This window comes from Canis aureus, chromosome 20 (assembly GCF_053574225.1).
Source record: "Canis aureus isolate CA01 chromosome 20, VMU_Caureus_v.1.0, whole genome shotgun sequence".
Classification (NCBI taxonomy): domain Eukaryota; kingdom Metazoa; phylum Chordata; class Mammalia; order Carnivora; family Canidae; genus Canis; species Canis aureus.
In genome coordinates, this window is record NC_135630.1 from 38,534,268 (window position 1) to 38,548,580 (window position 14,313).

General features: G+C 44.0%; 1 protein-coding gene across 7 annotated transcripts in view; it reads left to right on the forward strand.

Annotated features, from left to right (window-relative positions):
* CCDC93 (CCC complex scaffolding subunit CCDC93) overlaps positions 1-14,313 on the forward strand; it is a 101,629-nt gene that overhangs the window by 38,079 nt on the left and 49,237 nt on the right. For 3 of the 7 annotated variants that reach the window (XR_013359114.1, XR_013359115.1, XM_077861426.1), the window contains exons 7-12: positions 328-428; positions 1,076-1,093; positions 8,241-8,277; positions 11,376-11,468; positions 11,770-11,820; positions 12,674-12,760. Coding sequence is in view for 3 of the 7 variants with exons in the window: in XM_077861426.1 (XP_077717552.1) it covers positions 328-428; positions 1,076-1,093; positions 8,241-8,277; positions 11,376-11,468; positions 11,770-11,820; positions 12,674-12,760 (387 nt within the window). In the remaining 4 variants the exon portion in view is untranslated. The remainder of the gene's footprint in view (positions 1-327; positions 429-1,075; positions 1,094-8,240; positions 8,278-11,375; positions 11,469-11,769; positions 11,821-12,673; positions 12,761-14,313) is intronic. The other 4 variants (XR_013359117.1, XM_077861427.1, XR_013359116.1 and 1 more) reach the window with 3 other exon arrangements.

Sequence of the window (14,313 nt, forward strand, 5' to 3'; positions counted from 1 at the left end):
GAGAAGCAGGGAGCCCAACGTTGAGACTCGATCCTGGGTCTCCAGGATCACACCCCGGGCCGAAGGCAGCACTAAACTGCTGACCCACCTGGGCTCCGCGACAAGCAATATCTTGAGTGGAAATATTTGCTACACATATGAATGTCAAAGGAGCAGACTCCTTAGAGGCAACCTCCCTGAGTGCCCACTGTTCTCCTGCAGGAGTGGGGTACGCTTGCCACGATGGGGAAAGACTTGTTCACCTGACTGGCTGGATGCACCCAGCAGGCAGTTCAGGAAGACAGCATTCTCACACTCAGTAAGTCGTCTGTCTCATCCATTTCTTAGGATGTCTACAAGCCCCGTCGGAAATACAAACGCCAACAGGGAGCAGAAGAGCTGCTTGATGAAGAATCTCGAGTCCATGCAACGCTTTTGGAATATGGCAGGTAAGGAAGGGGATACTCAGTCTGAAGTGCCTAATTTATAAAACCATTGAAAAGAAAAGCTCATTTGGATTGCTTCATTGAGATTAATTTGGTTGGCTTTTACCTGACTGAGTTCACTGTTTTTGGAGAGATTTCCATCCCCAGGGACTTTTCTCTCTGGGACTGACTGACCCACATTTCTGTGGGTAGCTTCCCTGATGGTGGTGGAGGCCTGATCTTGGCAGTTCCCTTCTGGAAATGTGTGTGTAACTGTGCACCTTGGCTCTGTCCTCCTGAGGAGTTGGGGTGTTTGGGGTATTTGCAGAGGCCAGGGGCCATCTCTCCTTCATTCCCCTGCCCTTCTTTAAAATCTTTAGGTAAGCTACAGACTCGAAAACAGTTACGGTAGTTTTACTTTGAGTGTTAGAATAATAGTTTTGGTTTCCCGTGAGGAATTGTCCTGAACAGGAAGATGAAGAATTTAGAAGTATTTTTGTCACTTCTTAATACCCTTTAGAATTTTTTTAAAAAAACAGTTCACTTTTATCCTCATTTTTTACTGAAAAAGCACTCAAAGAAGTGTCCTTCTTTGTGTCTTCTGTTCTCATTGAATTTCTTGGTTGACCTTGGGTATTAACCTTCATTTATGTCCTGCATTTTCTACCTAGGGTAATTGATTCCTTGATGTGAGTATGTCTCCTTGTGCTTCCTTTGTGTATCCTGAGAGTGATTGCTGTGTGCTGCTCTGCCTCAGAACCCAGCCCTCCTTGGGTGGCTGGCACTAACAGCTCTGCCTCCAGCACCTCCCTGAGTGAGCATCTGACAGCTTCCCCATCTAGGGCACTAGAGAGAACCAGAAGGAAATTAGGCTTCATTGGCTTAAATATTCCATATTTGAAACGGGAAAAAATTTTTTTTAAAGTTGCCACATTTTTTTTTTCTTTCTGCTTTTTGAAAGGGATGTGTGTGGCATCAGGTCCATCCTTCCTAAGAATGAAAGCTAGTCTGTCTCAAAGGTGTGAGTTCCGGCCCTACGCCAGGTACGATGGCTACCCCACAACTCACCAATTCCTTCTGTGAATTGAATTCCTTTTCTGAGTCAGGCACTACCATACCATCTACATAATTTCTGGGGCCCAGTATAAAAAAAATGCAGAGCCCCTTGCTAAGAATTATTACTAATGATTAATTATTAAGAATATCAAGACAGTAACAACAACCAGATGTGAGGCCCTTCTGAATGCTGGGCCCTGACCAAATGGACAGGTTGCATGCCCTGGGCACTGTGATTGGGTTTCCCAACCAAGCCCCAGTTGGAGGTAGGCAGGTGAGGCCACGCTGCTCTGGGTGAGCCAAAGTTGGAGAGACAACTCCCTGAGTGTCATGTTCCAGAGCCAAAGAATACTCAGGGGAATGTTGTGCTTTTCTTAGTTTGTATTGTTCATACCTCCATTTTTTCCATTGTCATGGATACTCAAACATTCACTCCTGGGGGTGAAAAGGAATCAGAGATTCAGTGAATTGTGCACCTCACAGAGACGAGGCTGATAGTACTTTCCTCTTGTTTTGAAATTCTCAGTTTTAAACTGCCTCTTAAAAAAAAAAAAACTGGCTCTTTTGCATGTGTTGTAGAGAGCAGTCATTATTGTCATTTGATGGCTGGGTAACTTCAGGACATCTCTGCTCATCATCAGGAGTGGTTGGTGCAGTTTGAGTCCAGAGTCTGGTGGGGCTTTCTTTATGGAAGGGAGCAATGCTCAGATTTTCTTCAAGACTCCTCTCAAATTTGAAGTATAAGAAAGAGCAGAGTGTGTCAGTGTCAGTCTTGGTTCCTATTGGTGGGGTCAGGCTGACTTCTACTGAGTTGTAAATCAGTGAAGGACTTTTCTAGGAGAGGGGTTACTTTGCTCTCTTTTTAGCTTTCCTGGTGAGGAGAGGATGAGTTTGTAAGAAGTGGGTAAGTGGATACTTAGTATGTTCTGATGATTGATTTAGCTCAGTTCTCTTTTTTGAGAATTGTAGAGATAGCATTCATACAATTTTTAAAAGTAACTTGCCCAAAGTCAACTATTAACTATTATTGAGGATTAGTAAGAGCCTCTCACTGGGACTTGTACTCAGGTTTTTGGACCCTCAAAGCGTCCTCATATTATTATCTACAAGTATCGTTTGAGCCCCCAGGGGAAGTTTGGCTGCTGGTTTTAGAAAGACAGGCCCAGTCTTCGTTGTTTGGTCTGACACTGAACTAAAATAAAGTAGTTATTAAAACTGACGGCAAAAATTAGACAAAACTTAAAGCCCTAGCAAGTGCATTTCATTCCTCCTCCTTGGGAAGGCCCTCCCATCCTTTCTGGCTATCAGACTTTCTCCTCCAGGTTCTGTGAGTACTGTCCCCGGCACAGAGGTCTTGCCCATTAAATGAGGATTATATTACAGTACACATGTGGAGAACTCTGAGTAGTTGGTCCTGTGCAGAAAACAGTAAATGCCAACTTCTAGGTTCTGTCGTCATTGTCATCATCATCATCATCATCATCATCATCATCATCCTTAGTAGCAACAGTTTTCAGTTCTCAAATGCTCTTAAGTATGCCCTGTAGATTCAAATGCGCCTCCCCTTTCAGTTCCTTGTCCCTATACTCTGTGCCCCTAGGACTAGCCCTTCCCTAACTTCATTGAGAAGTCTTACCCATTCTTCCTCCTTCTCTTCCCCAGTCGAGCAAGGTGGGGCTTTCACTGGCCCTGGGACTCGCTCCCTTCCATCCTCTCCCTCCATTCAATGTCGACATCATGGTACCTGTTAACTGCTCATCCCCACCTAGGAATCCACATCACCCATCTCTCCTCAGTGCCTCTGGTTTCCTCTGTATCTCACCTATTGAAAAGAAGGAAAGTATTTTGACTGCTGGAGTAAGAAGGTCTCAAACTATTTGGGGTTGAAGCTACTCATTAGCCATGCCCACAGTGCATCTGACTTTGAGGTCAGCATTCCAGCTTCATCCACCTTTTTTACTTACTTGCTGAAATAAAATTGGATTTTGAGCCTGGTCAGCCACGCTGAAGGCCTTAAGGACCTGTATGTGTCTGTTTATGTTTGGATAAATTTGTTTAAATGTCGTGATATTGGAAAAACAAGATTCACAGTTTTGATTTTAGACTTAAAATTGCAAGTCTGTAATATTTCAATTTTATTATGGGTCCAATCAGCTTTTAGGAGCTAAATTAAAACAACTCAGCGTGATATAAAATTGCCACTGTGGGGAAATGCAGTTTATGTGTGTTATATTTAACTGGTAAAAAACAAAATTTCACCAAGTATGTTTGAAGATCTAATTGGCTTTATTAAGTGATTCATGAATCCAGCAGCCTCCCATATAGCAAGTAGAGATGAACTCCCAGGAGCTGTCCAAAATGGAAAGTTTTTATAGGAAAGGGAGTGGGGCAAGAAGTTATTAGCAAAAGAAAACAAAGTATTGTTTCAAGTAAGGTCACTTTCCTTTAAAGGGAAAGGAAGGGGTCTTGTTAGGTGATTACCTCATCTTCCTTTGGAGGTCAGGGAGGGCCCATATGACAGATTACTTCTTTGGTGCTGACCAGAAATTTCAGATTGATTGGCTTAAAATTCTACTCCTGGAGGGGTTTGAACTGCAGTTAAGGCCTGGTTGCTGTCACAGGGGCAAGTGATTGTACCTTGGGCCTATGGTTTTCTCTTTAATGACTTGCAGTGGAATTTTGAAGCAACCACTATAATATTGGCATCAGCCTAATCCACACTATTTGAGACTAATTTTAGTTGCTTTGAAGTCATTCTGTATTTAGTAAATGAAATATAACATATCTCCCAACCTGTATGTGTATTGTCTTAGATGGTAAGGCCTTTGACATGCTCATAGAAGGTATTTAGTAAATGCTTGTAGAATTAAGAAAGAACAGAGTAGGGCTTTTTTAATGCCTCTGTTTTGTTCAGGATTCCAGATAATTTGATCTATGTTTTAATTTGTCCTGTGGCAGTTGTTTTTGAAGGTCAGTCTGTTTTCCAGAACTGTGATGTCCAGTATAGTAGCTATTGGCCATATGTGAGTATTGAGCACTTGAAATATGACTACAGTGCCTCAAGAACAGAATTTTAATTTTAACTAAGTTACATTTAAATTTAAAGATTTGTGCTTGATTTAGTGATTAGAAAAAGTTTAACTTGATTTGGAGTAACTGGAGAATGTGAACCTGCCAATTTAAAGTTATATATTTGGCTCTCATTATATATTTTTTTCCAGACTATGCTGTTCCAGGAGATGCATATCCTTGATGTTAAAGATCAAGTGTTGAGGTGTAGGATATGAGGAGGTAAAGTGGGTGGTAAGAGGCCAGAGTTCTGTTGGTGCTGACAGTGTAGGACATCAGCAGGACTGGTGGGTCAGAGCTAACAAAGGGAAAGGTAGAAACAAATTAAAGTATCTGACAGCACAGATCAGGCTGGCACTTGTGAGGAAGGGGCAAGGCAGACAGGGCAAGAGGATAGGGAGGTAGGAGGATAGAGCAGCATACCTACAAAAGATAAAACAGAAGTAAATGCTTTGTAGTAGAAATAAGTTGAACCATCCCTTGTTCTTTGTGAGGGATGATAGGCCATAAAGGCCATGTTCTCCTGTGAAGCTCAAACAACATGGAAGTCTCCCAGAGACATCTTGACCAGTGAACATAATGAGGCAGGCATTAATAGGCAGCCGAGGACAGCTCTTTGTCATGGAAGCATTGTCACCATGTGACATGAAGAAGGAGGCCTTTAGAAAAATCAGCTGGACTCTACTCATACAGCATACATTTATTGAGTACCTACTAGGTGCCAGGCACTGTCCTAGTCCTGGGGATATAAAAGCAAATGGAGCTGTCTGTGAACATTGATAACACTGTTCACAGTTGCTAAAAAGTGGAAACAGCCCAGATGTTCAACCCAGATGTCAACAAGGGTGTGGTTTATCCATGTGGGGGGATAAGTCATTAAGTCCTTTTTAGTTATAAAAAGGAATGAAATCCTAATCCATGTTACAATATGGATGAACTTTGGAAACATGCTAAGTGAAGAAACCAGTCACAGAAGGCCACCTAAGATTCTGTTTCTATGATATGCTCAGAGTAGGCAAATCGGTCAAGACAGAAAATGGATTAGTAGTAGCCAAGGGCTGGAGACGGGGAATTGGGACTAACTGCTGGTAGGTATGGAGTTTCTTTCTGGAGTGATAGAACTATTCTAGAATTAGATAATGGTGATGTTTGCACAGATAGTAAATCAAGTACAAACCACTGAAGTATATGGTTTCAAGTGGTAAATTTTATGTGATATGAATCATATCTCAGTTTAAAAAATGAGTGAAGCACCCCCTCCAGGAGCTCAACAGATTTATGGGATTACACGTAATTATTGTACCTGGTGGAATAAGTGCACTGGTGCCTAACTTGGGCCTTTGGGTGATCAGAAGGGTCTGGGTCTTCCTGTAACCTCTGTCTTTACGAAGGAGTAGAAGGGACCTAGGCACTGAGTCACTCACATTTAGTTGTTTACTGCTTTATTTGGAAAATGCGTGTAAAGTTCTGGGTCCTTAAATGGAGGTATGTCTTCTGCCTAAGGATATGTTGTCTGCCCTAATGGTCTCCATAGACTAAATGTCTGGAAAATGAAGGAACACTCAAGGTGCAAGGTTACTTCCAGGAGTGGGGAACTGTGCTGAGACCCTCTGTTGGTCAAGGTTTGCCAGATGAGAACACAACCCTCTGGCTAGGTTCAGCAGAAGGAGTTGACTGCATGGATCCTTAGGAAGATTTGAGAGATGGGATCCAGGCTGAGCCAGGGTCACTTCCCAAGTAACACATCAGAACCGGGCCTCCAGGGATGCTGCTTCTGCCTCCACCATGGAGAAGCTAGGTATCAGCCTTGTGGGGTTGGGAAGCCAGTGCCATGGCTGCTGACAAAGTAACCGTGCCACCTCGGCCAAAATCAGGATGCCACTACCACAGCTGCTGATCCCAGAACCAGGTTACCTCTGTGATTGGCAGCAGCACAGCACACCCTTGATGCCCTCCCTCTCTCCTCATCCAGCTGCTGCACATTCAGAATGCCTAGAAGCATACCTGATTGGTGGAACCTATGTAGTAGTCCAAACCCTTGGTACAAGGGACTATATAGCAAATAGAGTCTTTGTGGGCACCTGGATGGCACAGTTGGTCAAACATCCAACTCTTGATTTCGGCTCAGGTCATGATTCCAGCATTGTGATATCACACCCTGCTCAGTGTGGAGCCTGCTTGAGGTTGTCTCTCTCCTTCTCCCCCTGCCCTCCCCACTTCCCCTCCCAAAAAAAGAAAGTCAAGTCTTTTGTTTTCCAGCCTCTGCAGTATAGAAAGATGTAATAGACATTGTGAAACCAATGCATAGAATCCACCATAAGGTCCTTTAGAAAATGTGTGTGGACACTGTGAATGTAACTCCAGTCTGCTGCACTTTGTGCCTGTACATTGATGCTTAATGAGTGGGCACACTGTGCCCAGCTATCACTCTGTTGTCTCTCCAGTTATATGACAGCCTACTGCAATGTCGGGTCATGCTCTGGCTTGTTGATTTCTTCATGTTCTTCCACTTATGTTTAGTTTATTTGTTCAGCATACACTGGAAATACAGACTGTAAAAGTGGCTCCCATGCCCTCTGGTAAAAGGATGCAGACATGCCCAAAGACAGTTGGACGTGATTGCCGTCTGGCGGGAACATGAGCAGTTACAAGATGGATGGGCCAGGGCAGAGTGTCATGCATAGGTGATGCTTTTGGAGAGGAGGTGGCTTGAGAGCTGAGGTGTGGGGCACGAATAGGAAAGTAGGAGAATAGCACGGTGTAGGCAAAGCTGTCTGTCAGGCAGTGGATGTATAAGCACATGTCAGGTGAGGAAGTGAGGCTAAAGAGTTGCTAGGCAGAGCCATAGAAGGGAAACCCTAATGAAGGTGCCCAGGAGGGAAGAAGACTGCCATGGACTCTTGCAGACGAGGTCACTGGAAAGCTGGATAGGGAGTGAAACAAGGGGTGAGAGTGCTTTGAGGCCAGAGGCCAGTGCACTGACCCAGCTAGTGAGGCATGGCATGAGTGAGGGGTGAGGAGGAGTCTTTAATTTGCTTTTCTTAAATGGCTGCATGTAACTTTAACTCTTTATGAACTATTTGAAGGTAAGTGAGCTAGGGTGCTTTGCATAATGCTTTTTGTTTTAGGTTGAATGGTTTTTGCATTGTTATACTTGTTTTAAAAAAAAAAAAAAAAAGAGAGAGAATCTAAAACTAATTTAAATTAAAGTGCATTTGTGAGTTTCATCGAGTTTAAAGTTGCCTGAAGTGAACAACATAACATTGTTGGCATCGTGCTTGGGCTGTGTTTGAGAATGAAAAATGGGCCAGACTCCAGATTCTGAACATAGACATTAGAGAGCATCCTGAGCCCAAACAAACACATTCGCATTTGTTTATACAGAAAGTTTTAAGGCTTTTAGCCTAAACTTTACATCTGAAATGCAGCTCCTGATTCCAAGAGTAATGGTTGCACTTAAAGAGAATATTGCACTCTGTACCCTCTGAGAGTTCCCATTTTTAGTATTCATATGGCAAATAGAATGGCTGGCCCTTTATTGAAAAACAGTGGAATATGTTTGTGGTTCAGGCACTTAAAACATTTTCTCCAGTTACCATATGGCCTAAATTTTCTTCGGCACTTCTCATATAAAAATCCAACCAAAATAGTTTGACCAAATTTGTGTGACTTTTGAATAGTAATCGAACTCCCCTTTTTTGTGGCCTGCAGGAGATATGGATTTAGCCGCCAGAACAAAACAGAGAAGGTAAGAAAAGCCTAGATAATGGGAGAGAACATTGAGAGATGGAAGTGCCCTTCCCCTTTGCCTCTGTCCAACCCTGACTAGCTGGCCGGCCACCTGCGTTAGCAAGAGTAGGGTGGCAGCACTGTGGCACCCCAGGCTCCAGTCCCTGGGCAACCCCGGGGCAGTGGGGATGTGGCAGCTGTTTTGGGCAACTGCATCTCCCGCCTCAAATCTGCAGCCTGCCACCTTTGTGGGCCAGGGAGCTGAAGCAGCAGGCTCAAGGAAAGGCTGGAAGTGAAGGGTAATTGGAAGTCATGGCTCTGGGAGCAGTCCCACAGGCTCTCCTAACCCCAGAGGTATGAAGATGAACTTCAGGGCCCTCAGCACCTCCCCCCACACCATGAGAGAGACACCTTAGACAGGTATGAGCAAGGTGCTGGCAGTGATGCAGAGCACAGCCATATATTGCAAGCCTGCCCTAAGATAACCTAGTATGGAAAAATCAGGTAAGTCAAGATGGGGTTTCTGACTTTACAGAGCAGTCTCAAATTTTACTTATTTTATATATTTCTTAATGATCCTTAATTGTCAGCTGTAGGGCAGTCATGTGCATTGTATCATCCCAAATCCTTGCTGTGTCTCAGGCACTTTGTTCAGGACTCTGCATGTATTTTTTTCACTTACTTCCCTGAATAACTCTATGAGGAAAATACTTACTACCTTTTTTCAGAAAATCTAAGGTCAGAAAGCTGTAAGGCTCAGAGAGGCTCCAGGATTTGTCCAAGACCACACAAGCCCCTAAAGTGTCACAATAAGGATCTGAACCCAGGTCTGTGTACCATCAAAGCCTGTGCTTTTAAATAATAAAATGCTAACTAAAGTTGTCAGTGGCCTCTTAAAAAGTAGAGTCCTATAGTTTGAGATCTGTGGGTACCTTTTTTTTTCTTCACTCCCCATGAGATGCCTAGAGTCTCTTGTGTGGGACACTTACTCCCTTTGCTCCCTCCTGCCCCACCCCCTTCCTCTGTCCAGAACCACCATCCTTCAGTCCTTCCTGGAAGACTGCTGTGGCTCCCAGCCTCCCTCTGCTTTATGGGGTAGTTATTGTCTCAGTCAGTAGAGGGCACAGATAGTGACTAGGAGCGTGTATTCTGAGGCCAGACTGGCTGGTTTCAAATCCCCTCACTCTGTGACTTCAGACCATGGACTTAATCATCATGCCTTAGTCCACAACATCTGTAAGATAAAGGCAGTAATTGTACTGCCTCACAGTGTTGTTATGAAGACTGAGATGTAAAGGACTAGGAATGACCCATCACACAAGAGATAACTAATAGCATTAGCTATTTTAACATTGATAGTAGCAGTTCATTAGCAATCAGTCATCTAGTGATTATGATAACTTCTTTTTTGGTTTTCTTATTACTTAATTTTTCCACAGTCATATTTTTATTCTTAACTAAATGGCCATTTCCCCCAAAGCAAAATGTTCTCTGGATTTGAGTATGTCAGGTAGCATCTAATACATAATAAGAATTTTATGTGTACATTCAGTTTGATACATAATTTAGTCTGAAAAGAATGTCTGTACATATGGGTATTGGGTGCATTAGCTATGATTGGAAAAGTCATGCGATGCCCATCAAATAGTATTCACTTCGGGCTTGTCTTATCCCCCATGGATACAGGTTTCTTCCACTATCCCAAAGTAGAGTGTACTTCTGATGCCTTTTATAAGTTAAAATAATGTAAAGCAAAGAAGCAGTTGCCATGAATTTATATGAAAAAATTTTTGAGCTTTCCTAGACCCAAAAAGCCTAGACACTCAGGCTTTTCTGTCTATACCTTGCTAATAGACACACAAATTGTAGTAACGCACAGATGCGCAGATACAGTTCTAAGCTTTGGCAGCTTGATGCTGAGATGCTGAGTGTCGTTCCTGGGAAAGAGGCGCAGCAGCCCACTGTCACTGCCAGGGGCCATGCTCCTTCTATAATGGCTCCCAGCTAAACACACACTGAAAACTGTTTTCGCTTTCACCCTTTTTTGTAAAAGTGAAAATCCTTTTTAAGTTTCTTTTGGTCAACAGCAACAGGTACAAATCTAGATCTTCTGTGAAACAATGTCACCTAACAGAAACTTTCCAAAGCAGAGGTTACCTGTACACCCAGCAGTTAGGCACTTACAGTGTTCCCTGGGATCAATTATAGGCGTGTTTTAGAAAAGCATCCTAGAGTTGAGATGGTCTGCGAAGGGTATCTGAGACCACCAGTTCTCTTTTTCAACCCAAGAAAACCCTGATATCCAGAGAAAGTAAGCCTGACATCAACCAGCTGGTGGCAGACAGAGCTGGAATTAACACCAGGCACATTAGACTTCCAGTGCATGTTTGAGGAACAGCATTTATTTAATCTAGGTGTCTTGAGTGTGGTGTGGTATGGTAGTGGATGCTGGCTGGGTCCAGAGTATAAAGCTTGATCACCAGGTGAAACAGTTCAGATTTTTATCCTTCAGGCCAGTGGTTTTTAAACTATGTTGACCACTCTTGGCAGGAAGAATTCTGTTTTTCGTCATGATTTAGTACACACACAGAGAGACACCTCCAAAATAAAAGTTTCACAAAGCAGTACTTAATCCTTTACTACATGTAATGTGCTCTGATGTGTCCTGTTCTTCTTGTTTAATTTCTATAGATGCTGGTCATACCTGCTAAAGTACTTGCAGGTAAACACTTTTTACTGATGTCCCACCCATGGGTCTCAACTGGCAGTTTGAAGAAAAAAAACACTCTGTCAGAAAGTGATTTGCTCTTGAAGGCATTAAAGCAGAGAGGAGCCCCTCAAAGGGCAAGTCTGGCAAATGTGTGTGACCTGATAGGAATTTAATCAGCAAGCAGAGTAGGAATGGAGCTAGACATGGGGTAAGGCCTGGAGCTCAACCTGCTCCATCTGTGGTTGGAATGGAAGCTCAGGTCTCTGGATTTCCCACTCTTTGTCAGGGAACCGGTTCACCTCTCCCAGTTTGTGTATTGCATTTCACAGATTCGTGCCCCTTTGCATTGTCCTTTCTCTAGAGTCTTCTTCTCCAGTGCCCAGCTATTTTTGCATCTTCCTTTCCAGGCCGAGGACAAGAAGACAGCACTTCCCACAGGACTCTCAGCTTCGGAAAAAGCTGATGCCCATGAGGAGGATGAGCTTCAAGCTGCTGAAGAGGTGTGTAACCCACATAGGTCCCCTGAGGCTTCTGTTTCTGTCATCTGGGGAGGATTGCCCTTTCATCGCCAGCTTTGCAAAATGGCCAGCTGCCTTCCACCCCCAACTGCTGTTAGCTGGCCTCTCATTCCCTTTCAGTTTACTTTTCTCACCTTCCCACCACCACCCACCCCATGAGGCTCATGATGAAAGAGCAAGTAAACAACCCTTGGATTGCACCGCAAAGGTCTTATGTAGAGACATCACGGAAGCCTTAGAACTGGGGTCCACTCACTGTTACCTCTCCCCGTTCCTCTTCCAGCAGCGTATTCAGTCACTGATGACCAAGATGACCGCCATGGTGAATGAAGAGGTAAGGGGGACTGTGTTGGGGTGTGTATGTGTGGAGGTGGGGATGTGGAACCTCCCTGAGCTGCTCAGTGGAGGGCTAACCCCCAGAAGGACTACCTTCTTCAGAGCCCTCTCTTTTTAGCACTCAGTATTTCCTGTTTCCTTGGGGTTTTTCTCTTAGGACACTGTTTTACTAATGCGTAGTGTTGCTGTCCATATGTGAGAGAGGGATGTCCCTGTTGGGACAGCATCACAAGGGCCTCTGTAGAGGAGCCTTGCCAGCCCTGCCTCTCCTATAACCACCCTTGCCAGACGAGCCCTTGCCTTCTGTTTCCCTCCCACGCTATCTAGGTAGGAAGTAGAATACTGCATTTATCATTGGTCTTTCCAAAGCTCAAGGCCTGTCCAAGAGGTTTATTAACCAAGGGCTTTGAAAGGATCCCTCCTTTTTAGGGCAGGAAAGGCTGGTGGCAGTAAAGAGGTATTTGGAAAGTTCTAAGATTCCCACTCCTCTCCCATTTGTACTTCTTTTTCCTGAGTCCTCAGCCGTTAGGTTCCCTGTAGGCTCTGTAGTGACCCTCAGGAAGAGACCCTGAGATGGGGTATTTGGAGTAAAGAATGACTTCCCAGGGGTATCCAGGGACCAGGAAGAATCTGGCACAATGATCCGAATGACTCAGGAGGTAGAGAGGTGGCTTAACATTTGTCCCAAGGCTTGTTTTCCACTTTCCTTGCCGTTGAATACCCTAAACAAAAGCTAGAGTCTTTCCCTCCCAAGACTGTTGTTTTTGCTATACTACTTCGAGCATTCAGATTTTCCAGTTCTGTGAAAGACAAGGCATGGCCTTAAGAACCCCCTCTCCCTGTGATTGCAGAGCCGCCTCACCGCCAGCTCCGTGGGCCAGATCGTGGGACTCTGCTCTGCTGAGATCAAGCAGATTGTGTCCGAGTATGCAGAGAAGGTACATGGGGGCCCAGCGGGAGCTTTTGCCTCAGGTCATGCCCTAGGGATTTGTTCTGTGTCCCTACACCCTCTCGAAGCATTGAAGGAGTTAAGTTGTAATTCACCAATGACATTTGTCACTGAAACCATGCATGTCATGCAAAGCCGTCAGCATTTGCCCGTTAGCTTGGTTAATTTTCTTCTACAGTGCCTATTTTTCTATACATATAAAAAGAAAACCTGTCTCTCAGAGCGATTATCGCATCTGATAAATCGATGTCTGAGGTATAGCACAGGCATTTTTCCTTCTCTACCAAGCTTCTTATAACTCGGGCTCACTTCAGTGATTGGGTCGAGGAATAAGCTTTGCACTTAGGAGACAAACCCCATAACTCAGCCAAGCCCAAGGCAAAATTTTTTGTCCCACTTTATTAAAAGGGTATAGAATGAACTAAAGCCTAAAAGTCATATTTCAGTGTTAGATTTTTTTCTATTCTAAGAATGGGCAGCAGGACCTTGACTATTTCAGGGAGACAGTGATTAATCATTTTGCACATAACTGATTCTGGTCCAGCTGAGATGTAGTATCAGTAAAATCAGATTTACAGGGCATTGTTTCACATCCTTCCTTTCCTGGCCATACTCAGTCCATCCCCTAAAACGTTGATGTCTGTTGAAGCATCTAGCTTTGCTTTCCCTGTCTCTGAAGCCTTGACGACAAATTAGTTCTGCTCCGACCCTCCGTGCAATATTCTTCTGAAGTGATTTTGCACAGATGATGTACTTGGGGAAGGGATATCTCCTGGAACTGAGAGTTATGACCTACTGTAAACACAGCAGGTGGTCACCTCCCACAAAGTGAGGGGTCTTTTGAGTAACACAGTGAATAAAATGGCTTAGAATGTCTAGGACTGCGATTCTCATGTTTCTCCTACCCCCCCTACCAGTCAGTGCTTCTGAGTACAAGTTTTCTAGTCCAACTTGCATAAAATCCAAAGTGTCAAAAAAAACAAAAAACAAAGTGTCCTCTGTTTCAGTTTGCCACCCAGGCAAGGTGACAGTGGTCAAAGTGTCCTCTGAGATTTGATCGGAAAAAGGACTTAGGTAATTCTTGAAGTTACAAATCAGCTTAAAAGCCTTGAAAATGTAGATGAGGAGAATGATTCATTCAGCGCCCCAACAAGAAAGTTTCTTGTGAGGTCTGACACACATGGATGGCAAGAGTGTCTATATTTGCCCTTACGTTTCCCTACAACATTGCTAAATCCAGTTTGTTTTTTAAAGACAACTAGAAGATGCACTCACAGTGCGGGCCCTGACTTTTGTCTTCACCCCCCTTGGGCAGATAGGAGCTCAGATTATTTTAAGGGGAAAACAAGCAGGCCGACTCTCCTTTGTTGGTAGTATGCCCCTCCTTGCCTGGGATTCCTCAAGTTTACCTCTCTCCCCAGTTAGCTTTGCATGTCCACGTTTCCTTCTGGGTCTCTTATCCCCTGAACTTTCCTCTCCTTACCCTCTTACAGTGATCTATACCCTGTACCAGCAGCTATACCCAGGTAGCAGCTCTCTACC